Source organism: Artibeus jamaicensis, unplaced genomic scaffold (genome assembly GCF_021234435.1).
Source record: "Artibeus jamaicensis isolate MK-2021 breed Jamaican fruit bat unplaced genomic scaffold, CSHL_Jam_final contig_490, whole genome shotgun sequence".
Taxonomy (NCBI): domain Eukaryota; kingdom Metazoa; phylum Chordata; class Mammalia; order Chiroptera; family Phyllostomidae; genus Artibeus; species Artibeus jamaicensis.
Genome location: NW_026521861.1, coordinates 6,130,933 through 6,152,731, shown reverse-complemented (window position 1 = coordinate 6,152,731; position 21,799 = coordinate 6,130,933). Strand labels below are relative to the sequence as shown.

Here is a 21,799-nt window from a genome sequence, read left to right as displayed (position 1 = left end):
AAATGTTATTAGACACTTGAAGAGTACAAAGAAATATGAAGGTATTTCATCCCTTAGAAGCAAACTTTCTATTTCAAAAAGGCTTGGATATTGAGAAGTTCTTTGTACTTTTCAAAGCCCATCCACCTACTATAAATCTTCATCTGAACTTTTGAACAGTAGCAGGGGAACTAGGTTGGGCAGACATTATAATCCTACAATTACAGGATTTTAGGAATGGGAGAAATTTTAAAGGTCATCTAATACAACCACTTAACTTTAAATTGTAGGAAAGCCAGAGAGTGAGCCCCTACGGCAGACTAGTGGCGGAGCATCTAGACAGAGCAGGGTTGCTGACAAAAACCTAAAGCCACGTGTGAGGAGCTCTGCACTGGGCACGAGAGACAGGCAGAAAGAGCACCGCGCCTCCTTTCCTCTATTCATTTACGTAGAGGCAGATCGTAGATTCACAATAAGTATTTATTGGATTAACGAGCTACATATCTTACCCCGTAGGGCAGGGTCAAGCACTGAGGATAAACTGATGAACAAAATAACCTGGTCACTTCCTCCAAGTTGCACACAATTTGGTCTTACTGTCCTCAGTGAGTTTGCAATCTCTTAGGAAAGCCAAGTCACATGCCCACAAAATGCAGGGGAGATTGGGTTCCAACACAGTGAATGCTTTCCGAGATCAGGAAAGGAATCTAAGCGCGATAATTGATGGAAATCCTCGCCCCTCCCCCCGCCCATCCTTTAATTACATCATTCTCTGCGGAGGCCTTTCCGGGATCTCCCCCAGGCCTGGACACAGATTGTGCTCAAGGTAAGGTCAAGATGCCAACTCACGGAGACTAAGGGAAAAATCAGGAGCCCAAACACCCCTGTTTTCTAAACTGGAAAAGACCTGGGTGAGGACCGGGGGGGAAAACAGCCACAGAGACTGACAGAAACCACAAAACTGGAATAGGAAGTCCCCACCGCGGGGACCACTCCGCGAGCTCCGGGCTGGCCGCCCCCACCGGAGGCGCGCGCGGGCTCACAGCAGAGCCCAGCGGGCGGCCGCGCGGGCGCAGATCGGGGGGCGGAGAGGAGCGGGCGGCGGCAGCGCCGGCGAGCCCACGGGGAGGGTCGGAAGCGCATCCAGTCCCCGCAGCAGCCACCCGCGCACAGAGCAGCTCGAGAGCGGGACACCGCGCGGAGAGCCCCGGCAGCGCCCGCCCTCCTTCCCGCGTCGCTTGCCAGCGCGCCAGCGCCCGCTCCGCCCGAGACTTCAGTTCTGCTCCACCCCCGCGTGGCGGCGGCTCGCTCGGTCCGAACCCGCGCTCCGCACCAGCCCAGCCTGGGCGAGCGGCGGCCACCTGCCCGGCGCCGCCTCCGCCCGCCCCACCGCCGCCCAACTTGGATGGAGTTGGGGTCCTGAGCGCCTGTCCTCCACCGCCGGACAGCGGGGAGCCCCGCGCCGACGCCTCCGGTTCGGGACGCCCTCCCCGCTGCTCTCCGCTCCGCGATGGGAAAAGTTGCTGCCGGCGGCGGCTCCCCAGCCGGGCTGAGCGCGCTCTTCGCCGGCGCGGGGCTCTTGCTCTTCTGCGCCTCGGGCGCCTGCGGCAGCGGCTCCGGCTGCCCCCACCTGCACCCCAGCTCCGGCCCACGCTGGGCTCCGACCGCAGGGGCCTTTTTTCACCAGGGGCCGCGAGGCAAGTCTCCTGCCACGCCCCCGTCCCTCCTTGGTCGCCCACTGTTCGCAGTGGCCCCCGGAGACCGAGCTCTGCCCCTGGAGCGGGCCCCGGCCACCGGAGCATCCGTGGCGGTTGCTCCACGCTCTGGCCGGAGGAGACGGAGTGGAGCGGATCCGGAGAAGGCAGAACAAGGAGAGGGCTCGAGTAGAAGCCCCCGGGGCGTGCTCAGGGACGGTGGTCTGCAGCGGCCTGGGACTCCGGAGCGGGACCCGGACAAAGCCACTCGCTTCCGGATGGAGGAGCTGAAACTGACCAGCACCACGTTCGCGCTGACGGGCGACTCGGCACACAACCAAGCTATGGTCCACTGGTCTGGCCACAACAGCAGCGTGAGTAGAATGGGACTGAGGGCAAAGGGGTGCAAGATGTGATCCGATAGAGAATTTGGAGAAATGGGTTTTCTGGACTGGAAAGTCCAGTCTTGCCTGTTACCTTCCCCCTTCCCATCCCCGGAGTTAATGATACCTACCTACTAGGTAGGGGACTCCCCCCACCTCCCGCGCAAAAAAATCATTCGAGTCCTCTCCAAACCCCAAACAAAGATTTGAACAGCAGACAAATCCCCGTTTCCTGCTTCTAGGGTCGCATTGGTGCAGTACCATGAATCTGAAGACCAGTGGGAGGGGGTTGAATAAAGTATTCTGAATGTGGAGATGACAGGGTTAAAATGCCAGGGAGGCTGACATTCCCCCAAGTGACTTCCTCCTTACTTGCTAGACTTATGGATGAGTGCAAGGAAAATCAACAAGACTTTATTTGAGGATTTTTCTTTTATTTCTATGCAGAGCTACTAGCCCCCTCTTCCTTACACGGGGAAGAGAAATGCCATAGATAAGGTATGCCTTGATGTCTTCTCTGTTTCTGGAGACCGACCTGTGCATGCAAGTTTCAGGATGGGAACTCTCCAGCATTTCCTCCCAGCACCAAGCCCGTGTGTGTTGAGAGCCGGGCTTTTCAGCCTGTGAATGAGTGGTTGTTCTCTGGCATGATCGGTCCCAGGAAGATCAGATATATCCCAGGGACAACAACGCCCTGTTCTCCTTCGTTGCCTGACCTCCTCTGGTGAAGAGCATAAATAAAGACTTAGCCCCCCTTTATGAAGGGAGCAGAGGGGTGTCTTGGTTCCAGGAGGCTGACCCTGGGGAGAGCGCTGGCCAAGTCAGGGAGAAGCCTGCCTTCCTGGAACCCGAGGTAGCAAGTGATTCCAGTCCACACTGCACCTGGAAACTTCAATGAGCTGGAATAGTAAAGAGCCAGCTTTGATGGTAACAACGGAAGGCGATTTAAAAGTGTGCAGACCTCTCTAGGCTGCTGTTGAAGCAGACACGATCTTTAAGAAGATGGTAAAAACTGAGATGGGTACAATGAAAGGAAATAAGTCAAAGTTTCAGCTTCCATCAGGTTTTGCAATTGTAGTGTTTCTAATGCATCTCTGCAGCTTGATACCTTTCAAACTGTTTTCAGTTGTGGTGTAATTGCCAGAAACCTCCCCAGGGAAGTGCTGGTTTAGCCAGTTGTGCTCATTGTCAGCTTTTTAATGAAAGTTGTGAACATTTAAAAATAACAGCGTGTCATGATGGAGTCCTTGGGTGCATACATATACCGTGCTTTAAGGCAAACCCTGATCAATAGTATTTTGTATTGATGTCTCTGTTCTGAGAGCACCAGCAGGGTATTCCCTATGATTTAGCTCTCATGATGGAGGATGTGGTTTTGATGTGGTTCTCAGGACAGGTTTAATCAAATAATGGAAGCTGACTTCATTTCATTCAAGTTCTAGAGACCCTTGCCCTCATTCCTTACCTTAACTATTATACTTTTCATATCATAACTACTAAAATTAATCACCCAGTGTGAACTTGAAGCTTGTTAAACTAATTGAATAACTTTTGCATTGCTTAAGTGATTAGTTCAAAGCTTCTGGATTTTAGGGGATATTTTAAACACATCAGATGTATTAGATCCATTGTATCAAGGAGTAAAGGACTTTGGACTCAAAGTATTTCTGGCTTTTAGTGTAATTCAAGCTGTAAAATATCACTCACCCATTAGACCTCTCCTTTAGTTCGTCTCTTGAAAGATCTTGGAAAGAGAGAGAAAAGGAGAGTACATCTTTGGCAAATTTTGCACTCCATTTAAGAAATGGCGCCAAACACTGCCAGATTTTTTTTAATGGTGCTTATAAGCCCAGTAGGGCTTATTGGGGCCAGCACTTGGAGGGACAACATGCAGAGAAATCTGAGATGATGTAGGGAATATTCGAAGTGGTCTGTGCTAAAAAGTTTGGGCACTCGGATCATGTTAACTAATAATGAGATGTCTACGCTCTTAAGTCACTTATTTTTGTAAGGATACCCTTCCCACGCCCTCATCCCTGCCTGCTTACACACATTTTTTTAAAAGTGTATATGTACAGGTGGTAGAAGAAGAGAACTCCAAAACAAAGCTGACCCAGATCATAGGTGAGACAAAGTTTCAAATATTTTTACAGGGGAGAAAGGTAGAAAGAAACGTTTTTTTTTTCTTTTGCCCAACTTTACGACATGCAAAGTAGAATAGAGACCTGAGTTCAGGTGCTGCTCATTTGTGTTTGTGTTTTTACAAAACAGGGCACCGTGACTGTAACAGGGCATCGTGGGGTACACCTGTTTGGAACTCTCATTCCCCCCCCCCCGAATTAGAAATCCAATAACCTAATCCTGAAGACAGCGTGGGGGGTTGGGTCCTGGCGGCCCTCATTTTTTCGCTTTTAGTGGTCTTCCCTTCTGCATGCTCTGATGCATTCAAGGCCGCAGGTGATACTCATCCTGGGAACTCATCTTACATTCAGCTAAAAGCCATGGTAAGTAGGGCTGTTCCGATGACAATAATACGTGCATTAAAGGTGTAAATGTATGGTAATTCTAGGCTGCCTGTCAAACCTGTGGGAAATTCCAGGTGGTTCTCTCACCTCTTTTCCTGCCGCCTGCCCTCTCCAGCTGTTGGACTTGTGCAGTTGGGTAAAAACAGGACTGTTTTGCCTCATCTGTGGGTGTGATGTGATTCCTCTGTACTGCAGTCTGGCTCATTGGAGACTGTTGCTAGAGTTGGTGGAACACCTGGGGGGATCTTCTGGCATGAAAGGTGCTGGGTATGAATCATTTGTCATGAGCTTCATGTCATAAGCAAGAACATATTGTTCCTACCCTACTCATCGCAGGCATGCTGTGCCCTGATCTAAATTTATACGGTATCCTTAGTTTGTTAAAATATATATTTGTCTGTGTATGTATGTGTGATGGGGCATGTGTTTATTTCTTATTTCCAAAGAATTTCAAAGTGCCACACTTATTATTAATCCTTAGAAAACCCTTGTTAGGTAATAGGTGGCAAGTGTTTATACCTCTTTCAAATTTTTATGCTGGAATCAGTTTGAATAGTTCAATTCACCACCACCATGTCCCCTTCTGCTAGAAATAGTGTTGTAATATTTGTTAACAGAGGCTTTTACTTGACGTATTTGGCCATTATGAAATCTGTAATGCTGCAGTTATCATTGAGCATGGCAGTCTGGTTGGTTCTCCTACCTATTTTCCTTCGCTTCTTCTGGAACTGGAAATTTACCATCCACCCTTAGTGAATAAACTGAGTTGAGTCCCATCTTGGGTCAGGCATTTGGGTGTGCATTCCATCATCTCACTTAATTTTCCTAAAAAAAAAAAACAAGTTGTTACATAGACGAGGAGACTGAGGCTTTTTTAGGATTTGCCAAAGGGTACAAACGGTCAAGGACTTGCCAAGAGGATACAAAAGGTCAGTGGCAAAGCCAGGGACTAGCCGCCAGAGTGACCTGACCCCAAAACCCCACTGAATGATTTGTCTTAAAGACCTGAGGGCAGGATAGAAAAACTCAGACATTTTAGAGTCTGTATGTAAACAACCCTATCTTGGGTGGATTCCAGGTGATGGGGGAGGAGGCATAGTCTGAGCAGGAAGCTCCAAGTTCTTGTAGAAAAGCGGGGACTATAAAATGCGCCTGTCACATACACTCTACCTTAAGTAGTGATTTGGTTGTTCTCTTATCCACCCACCTCGTCATCTTCAGTGAGACACAGAGTCTGCAACCTGTGATTCATTGAGCACGTGGTAACCTGCCGTCGTTCAGCCTTCAGATCTAGTGTTCTTCAGGAATAGATCCCTTTTCTAAGTTAATTACATATCTGATTTTATAGAGTGGTTGGTTATGATCATTTGGTTTGGCTACACATTTTGACATAGGTTTTCTTGAGCTTTTTAAAAAATTGTTGTTCAGTTATAGATGTCCCACCTTTTTCCCCATTGCTCACTCCTCCCCCATCCTCCCCCAGTCCTACAGTAAATCCTTCCCCATTGTTCCTGCCCAGGAGTCCTCTATTTGTGTTCCTTTGCTTGCTCCCTCCTCCCCTGTTATCCACATTCCTTCTCCCCTCTGGTCACTGTCAGTTTGTTCTTTATTTTCATGTCTCTGGTTCTCTTTTGCTTATTTGTTTTGCTGATTAGGTTCTGCTTATAGGTGAGATCATATGGTATTTGTGTTTCACCGCCTGGCTTATTTCACTCAGCATAATGCTTTCCAGTTCCATCCATGCTGTTGTGAAGGATAGGAGTTCCTTCTTTCTTTCTTCTGTGTAGTATTCCATTTTAGAAATGTACCAATTTTTTGATCCACTCATTTACTGATGGGCACCTGGGCTGTTTCCAGCACTTGGCTGTTGTAAATTGTGCTGCTATGAACATTGATTGGGGTGCATAGGTTCTTCTGAATTGTTGATTCAGGATTCTCAGGGTATAGTCCCAGCAATGGGATCACTGGATCGAAAGGCAGGTCCATCTTTAATGTCTTGAGGAAATTCCATACTGTTTTCCACAGTGGCTGCACCAGTCTGCATTCCCACCAACAGTGCACTAGGGTTCCCTTTTCTCCACAGCCTCACCAGCACTTGTTGTTTGTTGATTCATTAATGATGGCCATTCAGACAGGTGTAAAGTGGATCTGTTTTTAAAAGTATAATGATAAAAGACTTTAGCTTTCTCTAGAAGGCCACATAATTCCTTCTCTGGTCAGTGCTTTATGATATTAATGAATGTGAGTATAGGACCACATGGACAGCAATGGGTTTGGAAGCAGATTTGCATTTGAATATTAGCTCTCCTGCTTATCACCACTTTGCCTTGAGCAAGACACTTAGATTCTTTGAGCTTTCATCTCCTGAACTAAAATATGGGGTATTACATCTTTTTTGCAGGCCTTTTCCTGAAGATTTGACTTGTGTATGAAGTGGCTGGTACATAGTAAGTGCTCAAAAGATGCTAGTTTGTATTTCGGTTGAAGAAATAATTCTTTAGTAGGAGTGAAGAACCCTGGGTTATAGTCCTGACTGTAGCAGAGATTATTTATGTGGTCTCAGTCTGTTGAAATTTTGTGGCCTCAATTTCATCTTTTGTAAATGACACTAATACACTACAGCACAACTGAAATCCCTTCAGGTTAAAATTAATTTAATAGTTTGTTCAGCTCATAGGTATTGTGCATCCACTACATTCAAGTGAGGTGCACCAGGAGTGTTGGGGATGCGGGAATGACCATGGCCTATACCCTTGACCTGTTAGTGAGCAAGCCTTTTACTTCATGTAATGCTTCCTTTTCCTATTGTTTATATGTGTATCTACTTAGAGGACATCTAGTCATTTGAGATCCAAACAGGCATTCATTTCACTGTGAATTTGCAGCAAAACATAGTTGATGGGGTTTATTATATCGTATCTTTATGTTAAAGGTCTTCCTGTCTGTGGACAAAAGAATTGTGTAATGTGAAATTAAGAAGTGAACTTCTATTATGGTATTTAATGGGATTTTCTAGAGTATATTGGCGTGGGTGTTGACTCTGGGAACTTCATCCACACCCTTTTCAGGAGGGACCCAGAGACTCGTAGACTACGGTATAAATGCTAATGGAATTTTATTATTTCAGAGAATAATAATTGCTTATATTCAAGGAGAGGTGGCCATGTGGCAGCATTATGCTAAGAAGCTTACAGAAATTGCTGGGTTTCAATTTTATGGTTATGCATTGAGTTCTGATATTTGTCGGGCAGTGGTAATAGGCTTATTATAAGTGGGACGCTGTACAAAGAAGGAGAGAAACCGTGCCTGCCCTCGGAGGGCTTTCAGTCTTGGGCCCAAAGCATCCCCTGGTGAGGCAGCAGAAGACCAAGTGTATTCTGAGGGCAAAACATGCTATAGAAGGTCAAGGGAGGGATGGACGTCTTCTGGCTGGGCTGGTCTTCAGGCTTTATCGCAGAGCTGGTTCTTTAACTGAACCTTGAAATGTAAAAACAAATTTAATTAAGGGATGGAGGTTATTGGAAGGCTATTTTGATCTGAATGAATGGTGTGTGGAAAGGTGGAGAATAGAGATGTAAATAAACATTCTTATATCTATATCCAGGAAATCAATCTACATTCGATGTAAACTATATTTAACTGACATTTTAATCTTAGAACTAGCTTTAAAAATGCTTTAAGCATAAAGTATATACATCCATCTTCTAGTGAGTTTGGGTATATTCCAAGCCCAAAAAGAACATAAAAACTTGTATGGTCTCTTAAAGACACGACTGTCCTTATTTGCACCTGAAATCCCAGCCACAATCATCATTCTTTCATTTTTACCTCAACATTTTCCACACACCCTTTTCACAAAAGGGGGCTTTCTTGGTGAGGAATATTATTGGCCAGGCTGCTAGGAGTGTAAATTAATTTGGCTCCCTGCCAGCTCATGTAAAGTCACTACACTTATGTAAACTAGTTGTCCTGTCTTTGAATATGTCTCAATGTGCTGTCCTAATTCTTGGACTAGAAAGGGTGGGGCATGTGTCTGTGTGTCTCAGAGGGAAGCTATCCAAACAATGTGGCCGGGGTGGCAGAGAACAGGCATGGTCGGCATGAGGTGAAAAGCCAGGCTTCGTGGGGGTGTCCTGGTGACTCTAGAGAAGTGCCCGCTTTACTCCGGGGGTGGGGACGAAATTGTCAAGCCAGCATTTGGCAAGAAACAACAGTGACATCTGACACAGACAACAGTGTGGCGGTGACCAGAGGGAAAGGGGTGGCAGGAGGGGAGGTTATGGGGTGATAAATGGTGATGGAAAGAGGTTTGACAATACAATATACAGAGGATGTATTATAAAATTGTACACCTGAAGCCTACATAACTTAATTAACCAATCTCATCTGATAAATTCAATAAAGAAGAAAATTTAAAAAATGATCATTTAAAAAAGATGGAACTTCACTGTGTACGATTTATAGGGAAAGAACAGAGTCTATTCTAAAATTAAGATAAGTGGGGGAGGGGAACATGTGAATGCTCTGTAGGAAATCCTACATGAAATTTTACATCTGTTTAAATACACCTGTGTCTGTTTTTATAGCACTTTAAAAAAAGAATTTTAATTGTTCAATCACAGTTGTCTGCATTTCCCCCCCCCCCCCCCCCCCCCCAGCGACCCCCACCTCCCTCCCCTGCTTCCTACCCCCTCTGGTTTTGTTCATGTGTCCTTTACAGATGTTCCTGTAAAACCCTGCCCCCTCCCCCCATCATCCCCCCCCCATCTATTGCACTTTTAAACATGGTTATACCACTTTGGGTCACTTGTAGCCCCTTTTCTTTGCAAAATGTGTCAGTTTTCAAAGATGGGAGCATTACTTCCATTCTCTTAGTTTCATCACCACAGTCCTATGAGACAGGTGAGACAAATGTGTACATTTCTCAAACAGGGAAATGAAGGTGTTGCTATGAAGCAGGTCAGTTAGGGGAAGAAGAGAGTCCCACTGGACGAGTGGTTCTTGGTTTCACCCACTGCTGGCTTTCTGAAGGCAGGGGCTTGAACAAGGCTGTATGCCGTGCACCTGCATGTATAACGTTTGGATGGATGGCCAGGAGTATGGATGTTGGCCAGGGAGCTCCTGGGCTCTGGGTCCAGCCATTCAAGTTATGTGTCCTGGCCTTCAGAGCAAGTGGCCTTGCCAAAAGTCATGCTCTTGGCATTGTTTAAACCTTTAAAAGAGTGACCCTCAAAAGAGATAATAGGACTTTCTGCAGGTAAGGTCTCCAAGGAGAACCTGTCCACCCTGTGTGTTTCACTGCTAATGGACCGGGAAGATAAGATTACTCACTACTTGAGCTTATTGCAGCAGGGGGTTGGGTGAGGGAGAGAAGGGGGAAAGCCATCTCTTTACCTCTTTAATTGTCTTACATAGATAAAATCTAGCTTAAAATAATTTTAAATGTGGTCTCAGTGAAGGAACCTAGAGTGTCAATGTTTGAAAGCTGCAGAAGTCACAGTAAAGGGGTACTTGTTGATACTAAGGGCCTTAATTTGCTCAAGGATTGTAATCGAGTTGCCAGCCGTGGGAGCTATTGCTTTTTCTACTTCTAACTGGTGCAGGTGGAGTGGGGGAAGGGAGAGTTTGCTGAACGCTAAGGATAGCTCTCTGTAGCCCGATAAAATAACTGATTATAACAGAAGTTCTTCTTAACAATAGTAACATAAATAAGCACCAATTTAGTAAACGGCGTCCCTGGAAGTACACTCTAGAGCATCCCCGCATCATTTCAGTTCATCCTCACACAGCACTTGTGCACCAGGTATCACTAGTCTTATTCTAAAGCCGTGGGGGTCAAGGCTTAGGAACTTTCCCAAAGCCACCCCAGTAGAAGGTGGCAGAGCTGGAGTTTGATTTTTGCCCTTTGTGGCTCCAGAGATTTTTCTTCTGGATCATGTTCTCCCTTTGTAAGGGTTTCTTTCTTGGTTTCTTTAGAGACAACTCCACATGTCAGTGCGGAGGGACAGTACAGGAATTTGGCATGAGCACCCCATCTCAGGGCGCCCCCTCTCACCTCACCCCGATCGCCGGTCACTGACCTGGCACACTTTACTTGGTAATAAGCTGGTCCATTGTGCAGCTTGAACTGAGCCGTAACCTTTGTCTGTCCCCACGAGTGGCTTGTCAGGGGTTATTCCTGTGTGTCGTCTCGTCTTGTTATCCCAGGAGGAGGTGTGGGATGTGCTGTTTGGTTTCTCCCTGCTGGCTAATGACCTAGAGTGACAGTGTGCACAACTCAGGCACTTTTTAAAGAAAGTGCTAACACGATTCATATCATCAGACAACCAACTAATCATGCTGTGCCCTGGAGCCAGTGGACTGACGCCTCCAGTTATCCTCCTGTCACCGGTGCAGCAGGGACTGTGGAGACACAAAGCTGTTGGCCGTCATCCTTCTGCTCCAGGGCCTGTGGGCATCTGTGGTTAAAAGTGAAAGGTCTCCCTCTTATTCAGCACTTCCAACACGTACTCTCCATCGGAATCACTAAAGGGGAGGAAGGCTATTTTGGGCCTGGTGCCCTCCTGCTTAGCACCCATCCGCAACCCTATTCACCCTGACTTGCATTTTGCTGAATTGTTGGAGGAATTCTTCTCTGGGCAGCCAGGGGCTCTCTCATTGGGCACCTAGGGCAGCATCTCTCACAGTTTGTCCTCATGGGACCTGCTTTTGAGTATGCTGATGGGGACTAGGAATCTTCATGCTTTATAAACTCCCTAGGAGATCGTTAGGGACACAAGAGTTTGAAGATCTTTCCCCTAAGATTCCTGTGTGAGTTTTGGTGTCCACGAACTGTTTTCATTGTGTACACAAAGTAATGTCAACAGGCCTGATTTCCCCTTGATAAGAGCTGCAGGCCACAGCTTCTACCAGTTTTTCAAAGAAGCTCTGACCCCAGTGGTGAAGATCCCCGGAAAACTATGTGGGAGGAGCAAAGATCATCTGTGGAGCAGAGCATGGCCCCCAGGGAAAGGAAGATGATGCCTTTCTCCCAGATGGTGATCTTCCATCCCTGTGATCGTTCTAGGTGATTATTTTTCCTGACTATCCATCCAGCCATGGGAAAGGATGCCTTAAGTGGCTAAACGAGTACATTGTTCTACATGCAACGTAACATTTAGTGCTTGGTTTGAACACCCACTCCAGAAGCTACTGAATATGTGAACTTGGGCAATGAACTTTATATCTCTGTCTTAGTTTCCTCATCTGTATAACAGAAATAATAATGGTATATATTTTTATATGGCTTCTTGATGGCTCAAGAAGACAGTAAATATAAAAATGCTTAAAGTGGCATCTGGCATACAGTAAGCAATCAATAGAGTTAGCTGCTATTATTATTATTGTTATTATTTTCAATGTTAATATTAGGCTAATAATGCTCAAGTGTGACCTGCTAAAAGATATTTGTAAAGTGTTACTCAGGATAATGCTTCTGTTTTTTCTTCATGTTCTTTCTTCTCATTTCCTTTTCTTATGACAAGGGCTGGGACCCTGTCATGCTCTTTTTGGCATCCCTTCCACCATCTCTAGCTATTTGCACATACTAATTGTCATAGAGTTCTTAATCCAGTTCCGTGTGTGTGTGTGTGTGGTTTCTTCACACCAACAAGCAATTTTCAGACACCAGCTTGTGTCCTACAATTTAACTCAATTTTGACACCGTCTGCCCAGAGAGAGCATCAGCTCTCACAGGTTAAGGACTCGGAGCCACAAGATGGCACCCACCCTCCTTTCCAGGCCAGTTCTGACAGATTGGCTATAGAGGGAAGGTTCTCACCTACAACTCCCTTGTCAGGTTTAATTAATTTACTAGAGCTGCTCACAGAACTCAGAAACATTTTACTTGGTAGATTATTAGTCTATTTGAAAAGGCTGTGTATAACTGAGGAACGGCCAGATGGAAGAGATGCCCAGGGCAGGGTGTGAAGAAGAGGTGAGGAGCTTCCATGCTTTCTGTGGGTGACATTCCTCCCAAATCTCTACAGGTTCACCAACCCTGAAGCTCTCCATCCTGTTTATTTGGATTTTTCTAGAGGCATTATCGCATAGTCACAACTGATTAAATCATTGACCATTGTCAATCAGTTTATCCTCCAGCCCCTCTCTCCTCTCTGGAGGTCCAGGAGGCAGGACTGAAAATCTCAACCCTTCAATCACCTGGTTGGTTCTCCTGGTACATTCCCAAAGTCACTTTATTAATGTAACAAAAGGAACTTTATCACAGGAAATACCAAGGTTTAAAAACCTGGTAGCTCTGTGCCAGAAATGGAGACTAAGACCAAATATATATTTCTTATTGTGCATCACAGTATCACAACTTGCTTACTAAATATTTCCTCTTTTATTTGTTATTTCCTTGGGGGAAAACATAGAACAAATAACCCATTACCTTGCACATGAGTGTTATAGAATATTCAGCCATTAAAAAACACCAATCCAAAAGAACCTATGCACCCCAATGCTCATAGCAGCACAATTTACAATAGCCAAGAGCTGGAAGCAAACTAAGTGCCCATCAGTAAATGAATGGATCAAAAAATTATGGTACATATACACGATGGAATTCTATGCAGCAGAAAGAAAGAAGGAGCTCCTACCTTTTGCAACAGCATGGATGGAACTGGAAAGTATTATGATGAGTGAAATAAGCCAGGTGTTGAAAGACAAATACCATATGATCTCACCTTTAACAGGAAGCTAAACAATGAAACAAACAAGCAAGCAAAATAAAAACAAAGACACTGAAATAGGAACAGGGGGACAGTGACCAGAGAGGAGAGGGGAGGGAATTTCAGGGGAAAAAGGGGAAGGATTTACAGGAACTAGTATAAAGGACACATGGACAACAACTAAGGGGGGTGGAAATGGGAGGGAGGTGGGGAGCACTGGGGGGGGGGGGTGGGCTGGGATGGGAGTAAAAACCAGAAAACTGTACTTGAACAATAATTAAATACATTTTTTTAAAAAAGGAGAAAATTTTACTCTTTGCTACAGTACGAATGGACCTGGAGAATATTATGCTAAGTGAAATAAGCCAGTCAGAGAAAGACAAATACCATATGATTTCACTCATGAATCTAAAGATCTTTCTGAATTAGCAAGCAAAACAGAAGCAGACTCATAGATGGAGAGCAGATGACAGCTAGTGGCGGGCGGGGGTTGGTGGGGGTGGGAGGATTGAGCAAAAAGGAAAAAGGACTCATGGACAGGACAACAATATGATGATTACTGGGGGGAGAGTGGTAAAAGGGGATTAAAAGGTAATGGAAAAAATACAATAAAGACTAAATAAAAAAATAAGCGGAGATAAAAACATTACATATTTGATAGCAACATATACATTTTATTTGTATATTAGTGACTAATAACTAATAAAAATGAAATTCTAAAACAAAGATTGCTTATGAAAATATATATGTTGAGTTGTGAAACTTCTCACAGAATACTGGAGTGGGGAGAACAGATGAAGAAATAGTACAAATACCAGCCCCATAAAGGCAGGAGGGTTTTTTTTTTGTCTGTGTCGCTTTCTTGTATATTCCAAGTCCTTGGAAATATAACCATAAGACTGGACATAGTAGGGGTTCAATACTTAAAAATTTTTTGTTATATGCTATAAAATTCCACTTTTGCAAAAAAATACAAAATGTTTATTTGTAATTATGATGAATGTTGGGGTTGTAGGTGATATGTTTTTGTTCATAGATTTGCTGTTGTTGTTTCTCAATAAAGATACATTGCTCAAGTTATTTTTAAAAGTTATTAGAAAAATGAGGAAAGCAAATTGAGAGTGCAAGCAAGTTTGTGAACTTGGCCTCATTAGAACTGAACTGCAGACACTAGACAAAGAGCCCACATTCAAGTTGTCTGGCTTGCTTCTAATCACCATTGTTGGAGGGAGCCTGCCCGCGGGGGTTTCGCAAAGCAGCAAGACCACTCTGTCTCTCTGCAGGGTGTACAGCAGCAAGCAGCAGGGGCTACCAGGCCTTTTGTTTATCATCGCCTTGATTCCAGAGAGAGACCTGAAAGTAGTTTCACCAACCTGAATACAACCTCTGAAAATTCTAGTAGCTTTCAGTTCCCAGTAAAGGAGCAGTTATTTCCATTTAAATCTCAGGCTCTGTCTTGATCTTGATGTTCTTCTCTATATCATATATGTACATGACAGTATATGCATAATGATAATTCTGAATAGAACTGGTAATAGATGCATGCATTCTTGTGCATCTCTATACATTCACTGCAACTTAAGCACTTATGGACAAAATTTAAGTCTCTACTCCTAAAAGTGAAATATTAGGGTGTGTTGTAAGGCCACAGTAGGGATGTGTAGAGGTTGTGAAAGCCGAGTGGGAGATAAATTTGAGAACAAGTAGACAGAGAAACAATTCAGGAGAAGGAGACAGAAAGACAATGGAAGCAAAGAGATGGAAAGAGAGAAGGAATAATAGGGGGAGAGAGGAGGGGAAGAGGATGCCTGACAGGGTGAGACAGATAACAAAAGTGGATTAAGAGAGAGGAAGCGAAAGAGAAGATGAGAGACAGAATAACCGTAAACAGATAAAGGCAGGTGGAGAGACAAAATGAATCACAAAAGGGAATGAGAGATGAAAACGAGAGAGAAAAAGTGTCAGTGAGTGGAGAGAAGTCTTTGGTTACCAACTCTTAAAAAGCGCCCAGTGAAAGTGATTCCTGGTCAGACTGTGACCTTTCTACAGGAGCCACGGTTCTCCTCTGGCCGTTTGCTCCCAGCATGCCATGTTGCTACGAGTCAGCCGATCTAATATGTGTGACAGCTTCGAGAGCCCTACATGTTGATTAACTGGGTGGTGGGTGGACGGGGAGAGTATTGTATTTATGCATTTTTAAGAATCTCTTAAGAGTGAGTTCCTTTGGGAAATGGGACTAGTGGTCTGAATGGTGGAAAAGCAACTTTTAACCTTTCCTTTCATACTCATTTGAAGTGTTTTGAGTTTTTTAGCACGGGCATGCATTTCTTTAATAATAAAAATACTAAAACATGTTTTAAGTGGCTATTGTGTCAGCACTGTGCTGAGCTCTGAGAATATAAAGATGAGTTAGACCTGATCTTTACCCCTGAGGGTGCATATTCTGGTGGAAATAGACAGACACAAAAACAGATAATTGCTATTTAGTGAGATAAGTGCATAATAGCTATAATAGAGTTTTTGGCAAAGTGCTGTGGGAGTGGGGCACAACTAATTTTTCCTGAGAGTGGGAGGCAACTGTTTAAATGGAAGTGATATTTAAATTGGGTCTGTGTATAAGATTAGGAGTTTTACGCACAGAATAGAGCTGGACAGAAGGACTGGCTATTCTTGCCTATGTTAAGCTCCTCAAACCTTGGGTCTTGGGTGTACTTTAGGTTGTTAGCACAGCCCACAGACTGTCACTAGGGTGACACTGTCATTATCATCTGAGTGCCCAGTATATTTGGAACCAAGTCTCATAGTGTGTTTAATATTGGATTAGACGCCTCAGTTTCAATGTCCCATTAAGTATGTGGCCTTGAACTGGCCAAAGGTTTCTGATTTTTCCAAAGGGAACAGTTGTTCCCCTGAATCTTTACATGCACAAAACAGATGCACAGAACAACTTTAACATATTGCTATCTTCTCCTTTCACAGTAGAATTTGATTGACTAAATAATAATGTACTTTTTCCTTGGTTCTTCTGTATATTTCTACTTTTAGATGTAAAAGTTGGTGTTCTTATCATTTTCTTGGACATGCTTCCCAGATCAATGTGGAGGACTGGGTACATTAGGGTGAGTTGTGTGGTCACCACTAGGGATTTATAGCATGGTTATTAAAGGCAGTAACAGAATAGTGCATTTCACAGCATTGTCATCGATAGTTATGTAGTTATGCCCTGAGGAGAGACACGGCTATAGCTAGAGAAAGCATGTGCTCTCAGACCTGAAGCACCAGCCAGTGAGTGGCTAAAGAACACATAACTTGCAGACTGGGCTTTCCAAGCACATAACTCTCAGATCGTGGTTTGAGATGATGTTACAAAGTCCAGGTCTGGCTTTGAGGTATTGTGACTTAGGATTTTTTGCCTAGCATTTTTGTGCTACTGTAGTAAATTAGATGACTCAGGGATTTTATCATTTTGAGACAAAAATAAGTTAAGAATGAACTGTTCAGCTGATCGTAAACGTGCCATGAGACATATAAATGACTACTCCAAAGAGCAGGATGAGCCCCACTATTGTCTGAGTGCCTGTGTCCCATACCGCAGTTCACGTGTTGAACTCTTCCCTAAGGTGCTGGTATTAGGAGGCAGGAATTTTAGGAGGGGGTCATGGAGATGGAGCCCTTATGAGAGGGGTGACTGCCCTTATACAAGTGACCCAAGAAAAACTCCCTTACTCTTTCCACTATGTGAGGACACAGCCAGACATCATCTGTGAACCAGGGAAGTGGGTCCTCACAGGACACTGACTCTTATGATGTCTTAATCTTAGATTTCCTTAAGGCTCCAGAACGGTGAGAAAGAAGTGTCTATTGTTTATAAGGCATCCAGTCTATGGTATTTTCTTATAGCAGCATGAATAGACTAAGACAAGCTCGCTTCATGTTACCTAAACTCTGGTTTGATTTTCTGTATGAGACTCTGCTTGCTATTTAGGTGACTTAGATTGAAGTCTTAGGGAAAAGAGAAAAGTGTGTATCTATCTGCCTTTAAAGCTCACCAACTTTTGAAGTTTCCTAGTACTTCCTACTCACCTTACATCTAGGTCTTGAAAATATCTGTAAAAAAGCAATAGTTACATTTCCCACTATGGAAAAGACATTCACTTACATTTCTCTTGCAAGCTGGGGTTTGAGGTAGTTTATTTGAGGCAGGGGTTGGCAAACTGCAGCCCATGGGCCAGACGTGGCTGACCACCTATTTTTTGTGTAGCCCACAAGCAAAGAATGGCTTTTACCTTTTCAAAAGGCTGAGGAAAAGAAAAAGAAGACTAATATGTTGTGACACCTGAACATTATTTGATATAAAGTTTTGTTGGGGCACAGACACCCTCATTCATTTCCATATTGTCTGTGGCTGATTTCCTGTAAAAATGACAAAGTCGAGTAGTCATGATCAAGACTGAACAGGTCATAAAATGTAAAAAGAAATATTTATCCTCTGGCTCTTTACAGGAAAAGTTTGCCCAACTCTGACTTTGGGAATTAGAGATGAAAGTGGCACCATGAAGATATCACCATTGTCATCTGCATGTTAACTCAAGGGTGTCCTTTGAGCTTGCTTTTCTTGCCTCCTAGGCATACAGACTCCTAGCCACTGCCAATTCCCAGGCACAGTGTGGACCTTTCATTCGGGTTCCGGCCCCTTTGCTTATGCTGCTTCCTCTGCTTGGAGACCATGTCTCTACTTAGTTAAATCAGTTTAATTCTGTAAGTCCCCACTTGGGTATCACCTCCTTTCAGAGGATTTCTCCAATACTTCCAAGAAGAAGAGATACCTTAGTCTGAGGAGGAGTGGTCTTCTGTGCTGGGTCTTATTCCCTTTATACCTTTCTCCGAGCACTGTGGTTGTCTGGTCTTCCAATTAACGATGGGCTCCTGGAGGACAGGGCTCCATTGCATTGGTTTTGGTACTTAGGAGGTGCTTGATAAGCATATGTAAAAAAATCAGAACAGTGACGTTGTACAGGATCATGCCATTGGCCCTTTTTGGTAGGGAAGGGAAATGGTTAGCACCCAGATACCATACCAATGGGCTGCCTATGTATTTTTCACTGTCCTGAGACAGGAAGTAAATATAAACTGTCTGGATCTGGATGGCCTCGGGTGAAATGGTGATGGATATAGAGATAGAGATAGAGATATAAATATAGGATTTGTACCAAATAAAAATAACTCAAACCGTGTTGGAGTCCCAGCTTCCTCACAGCAGAAGGGGGAGGGATGCTGTCTGATGTTCCAGCTGCCAGGATGGGATGAATTGATGGTTGGTGGGGACTAGCATTGTCTCAGGTCTGTGGAGAGACTTACTTCATGCTCTGCATTTAAGGAGCTAGACTGAGAACCAGCCTCATGATACAAAAGTCCTTGTAGGGCCAGAACATGTGAGAAGCAATGAGGGCATATTGCATTTTGAGAGAGAAAATTGCATTTGTGATAAGGGACTGAACTGAGAGTAGTACCATGACATCGAGAAAACTGTAGGTTAAACCTACATGTTCTTTCAAGCATGTTTACCTGAAAGGGTAACTTGGGAGTTGGTTGCTGGGTTTTCCAAGTGCATTTGGACATAATAGGGTTTCAGTTAAAGGTGGGTAAGGACTGCTATTTATTAAGGGCTCAGGTGAAAGTGAATATAGTAACTAACACTTATTTGGTGTTTACAATATGCCAGGTAATATTTTTCATTAATATACACATTTGCAACAATAGAAAGTATGTACTACATTTATTCCTATTTTAGAAATAAGGAACTAAAAATTGGGAGGTTAAATGTCTATTAAGGTCCTCTGCCCATATTTTAATTACATTCTCTTTTTGGTGTTATGTTTTGTGAGTTCCTTATATATTTTGGATATTAACACCTTATCAGATGCATCATTGGCAACTATCTTCTTTCATTTGGTAGGATGCCATTTTGTTTTGTTGATGGTTGATGGTTTGTTTTGTTTCCTTTGCTGTGTAAAATCTCCTTAGTTTGGTTTAGTCCCGTTTTTTATTTTTTAATTTTGTTCCCCTTGCCCAAAGAAACATATCCAAGAAATATTACTAAGAGCAATGTTAAATAGTTTATTGTTTTGTTTTCTTTTACTAGTTTCATGATTGGGGTCTTACATTTAAGTCTTTAATCTAGTTTAGTTTATTCTTGTATATGATGTAATAAAGGGATCTAATTTTATTCTTTTGCATGTATCTGTCTAGTATTCTCAACACTGTTTATTAAGGAAATTGTCTTCACCCCATTGTATGTTCTTAACTGCAATGGGGTGAACTACAAATAAACCTACTTTATTGTAGGTTTGTTGACCATATAGGTGTGGATTTATTTTGTGGTTCTCTATTTTGTTTCATTAATTTATGTGCCTTTTTTATGCCAGTACCATGCTGTATTCATTATTATCTTCTTATAGTATAGTTTGATATCAGGGAGTGGGATATCTCCAATATACAAATGGCCAAAAGACAAATGAAAAGATGTTAACATCACTAATCGTTAAGGAAATGCAAATTAAACCACAGTGTGCTGTCACCTCATACCTTTCAGAGTGGCTCTCATTAATAAAATCAGCAAATTGCAAGTGCTGGCAAAGATGTGGAGAAAAAGGGATCCTTATGCACTGTTCGTGGGATTGCAGATCAGTGTAGCCACTGTGGAAAACAGTTTGGAGGTTCCTCAAAACATGGAAAATAGAACTAGCATGTGACCCACAATTCCACTTCTGGGTATTTATACAAAGAAACCCAAAACACTAATTTGGAAATACATACGAACTCCAATGTTTATTAGGCCATTATTTATAATTGCCAAAATATGGATGCAAACTAAGTGTCCACCTATGGGTGAATGGATAAAGAGGGTGTGATACACAGGGTCTAGCAAAAGTAACACCTGCTCGAGTGTGATTGGTAGGGTAATAATATGGATGTAATAATTTATAGTTGTAGTTTGAACAGACCACCTAAAATGCCATATGGTACATTTGAGTGTGATTTTTTTAAAGATTTTATTTATTTATTTTTAGAGAGGAAGGGAAGAAGAGAAGGAGAGACATATCAATGTATGGTTGCCTCTCATGAGTCTACTGTTGGAAACTGGCCTGCAACCCAGGCATGTGCCCTAACTGGGAATCGAACCACGATTGTATGGTTCTCAGGCCCGCACTCAATCCACTGAACTACACTATCCAGGGCTGAGTGTGATGTTTTTATGTTACAGAATTACATGCTTATGATTTTGTAAGAAGAGATTTTGTAATTAAAAAGGGGTGTTAATTGTGCCAGACCCTGTTATATAATCAGTATTACTCACCCATAAAAAAAAAGTGGTATCTGGCCCTGGCTGGTGTAGCTCAGTGGATTGAGTATGAGCCTATGAACCAAAGGGTCACTGGTTTGATTCCCAGTCAGGGCACAGGCCTGGGGCTGCAGGCCAGATCCTCAGTGGGGGGTGCGTGAGAGGCAACCATGCACTGATGTTTCTCTCCTTTTCTTTTTCCTTTCCTTCCCCTCTCTCTAAAATTAAATAAAATCTTTTCTAAATGATTTAATTATATATATATATATTTATAAAAAGAATGGATTCTCACCATCTGAGATAATGTGGATGGATGTAGAGGGTATTGTGCTAAATAAAATAAGTCAGACAAGGAAAGACAAATAACATATGATTTAACTTATATGTATTATCTAAACAACAAAATAAATGAACAAACAAAATGAAAGCTCATAGACTGTGGAGGCAACTTTGCCTGCAAGTCCCCCCATCTGCCACGGATGAAAATGAAACTACCAAGACATGATCTTCCTGGGGAGGAGAAGTGGTCAATCTCTCATAGGAGAAGGACCAAGAACCTCTTCTTCAAGGGCTTTTATTAGGTTCGGAACACATAGGAATACACGTAAAGCTCATCAATCAATGTCAGGCAGCAAGGATCAAACAGTAGATAACATTTCAAAGAAATCTGAAGGCTTAATCTGAGTTAGTGTCTGTCAGGAAGGGGGGTTGCAAAAACTTTGGGAGACATACTCATTTCCTGCTCAGACCCTTATCATATGAATGAAAGCATTCTTGGCAAAGCAGGCTTCACAGGACTTTAGGAACTCGTTCTTATGCCCAGTTACCCCAGATCCTGCTGTAGCTGGCAAGGGGCTGCACTACCTCCCCCATCACAGGTTTTCAGGCTTAAGTGCATTAGAGCCAGGAAGTGCTTCTCCCAGACGGAAATGGGGATTCAGGCTGTGTCAGAATAGCCCAGGGGGTGAGGGTCCATCACTCCCTCTTTGTTGTAGCCCCCCAAGTTTTTCCAAGATGGCTTCCCAAGTGATCATGTCTGGCTTAGGTTGCCCCTCCTCTGAGGGGTTGTAGTATCTCTGACTAACCGACCATGCACTGGGGGCAGGGGGATGAAGCAGAAGCAGCGCTTGCTGAGAGAGACAAGCTTTGTCTCCTAAGGAGCTCG

At 43.6% G+C, this 21,799-nt stretch overlaps 1 protein-coding gene across 8 annotated transcripts in view; it reads left to right on the top strand.

Annotated features, from left to right (window-relative positions):
* Positions 1–955: 955 nt before the first annotated feature.
* SORCS1 (sortilin related VPS10 domain containing receptor 1) overlaps positions 956–21,799 on the top strand; it is a 485,244-nt gene continuing 464,400 nt past the window's right edge. For 7 of the 8 annotated variants that reach the window (XM_037165607.2, XM_037165608.2, XM_053668604.1 and 4 more), the window contains exon 1: positions 1,388–2,047. In XM_037165607.2, coding sequence (XP_037021502.2) covers positions 1,490–2,047 — 558 coding nt within the window. In that variant the 5' untranslated portion in view covers positions 1,388–1,489. Of the gene's footprint in view, positions 2,048–21,799 lie in introns of all 8 variants that reach the window. The other variant, XM_037165612.2, reaches the window with a different exon arrangement.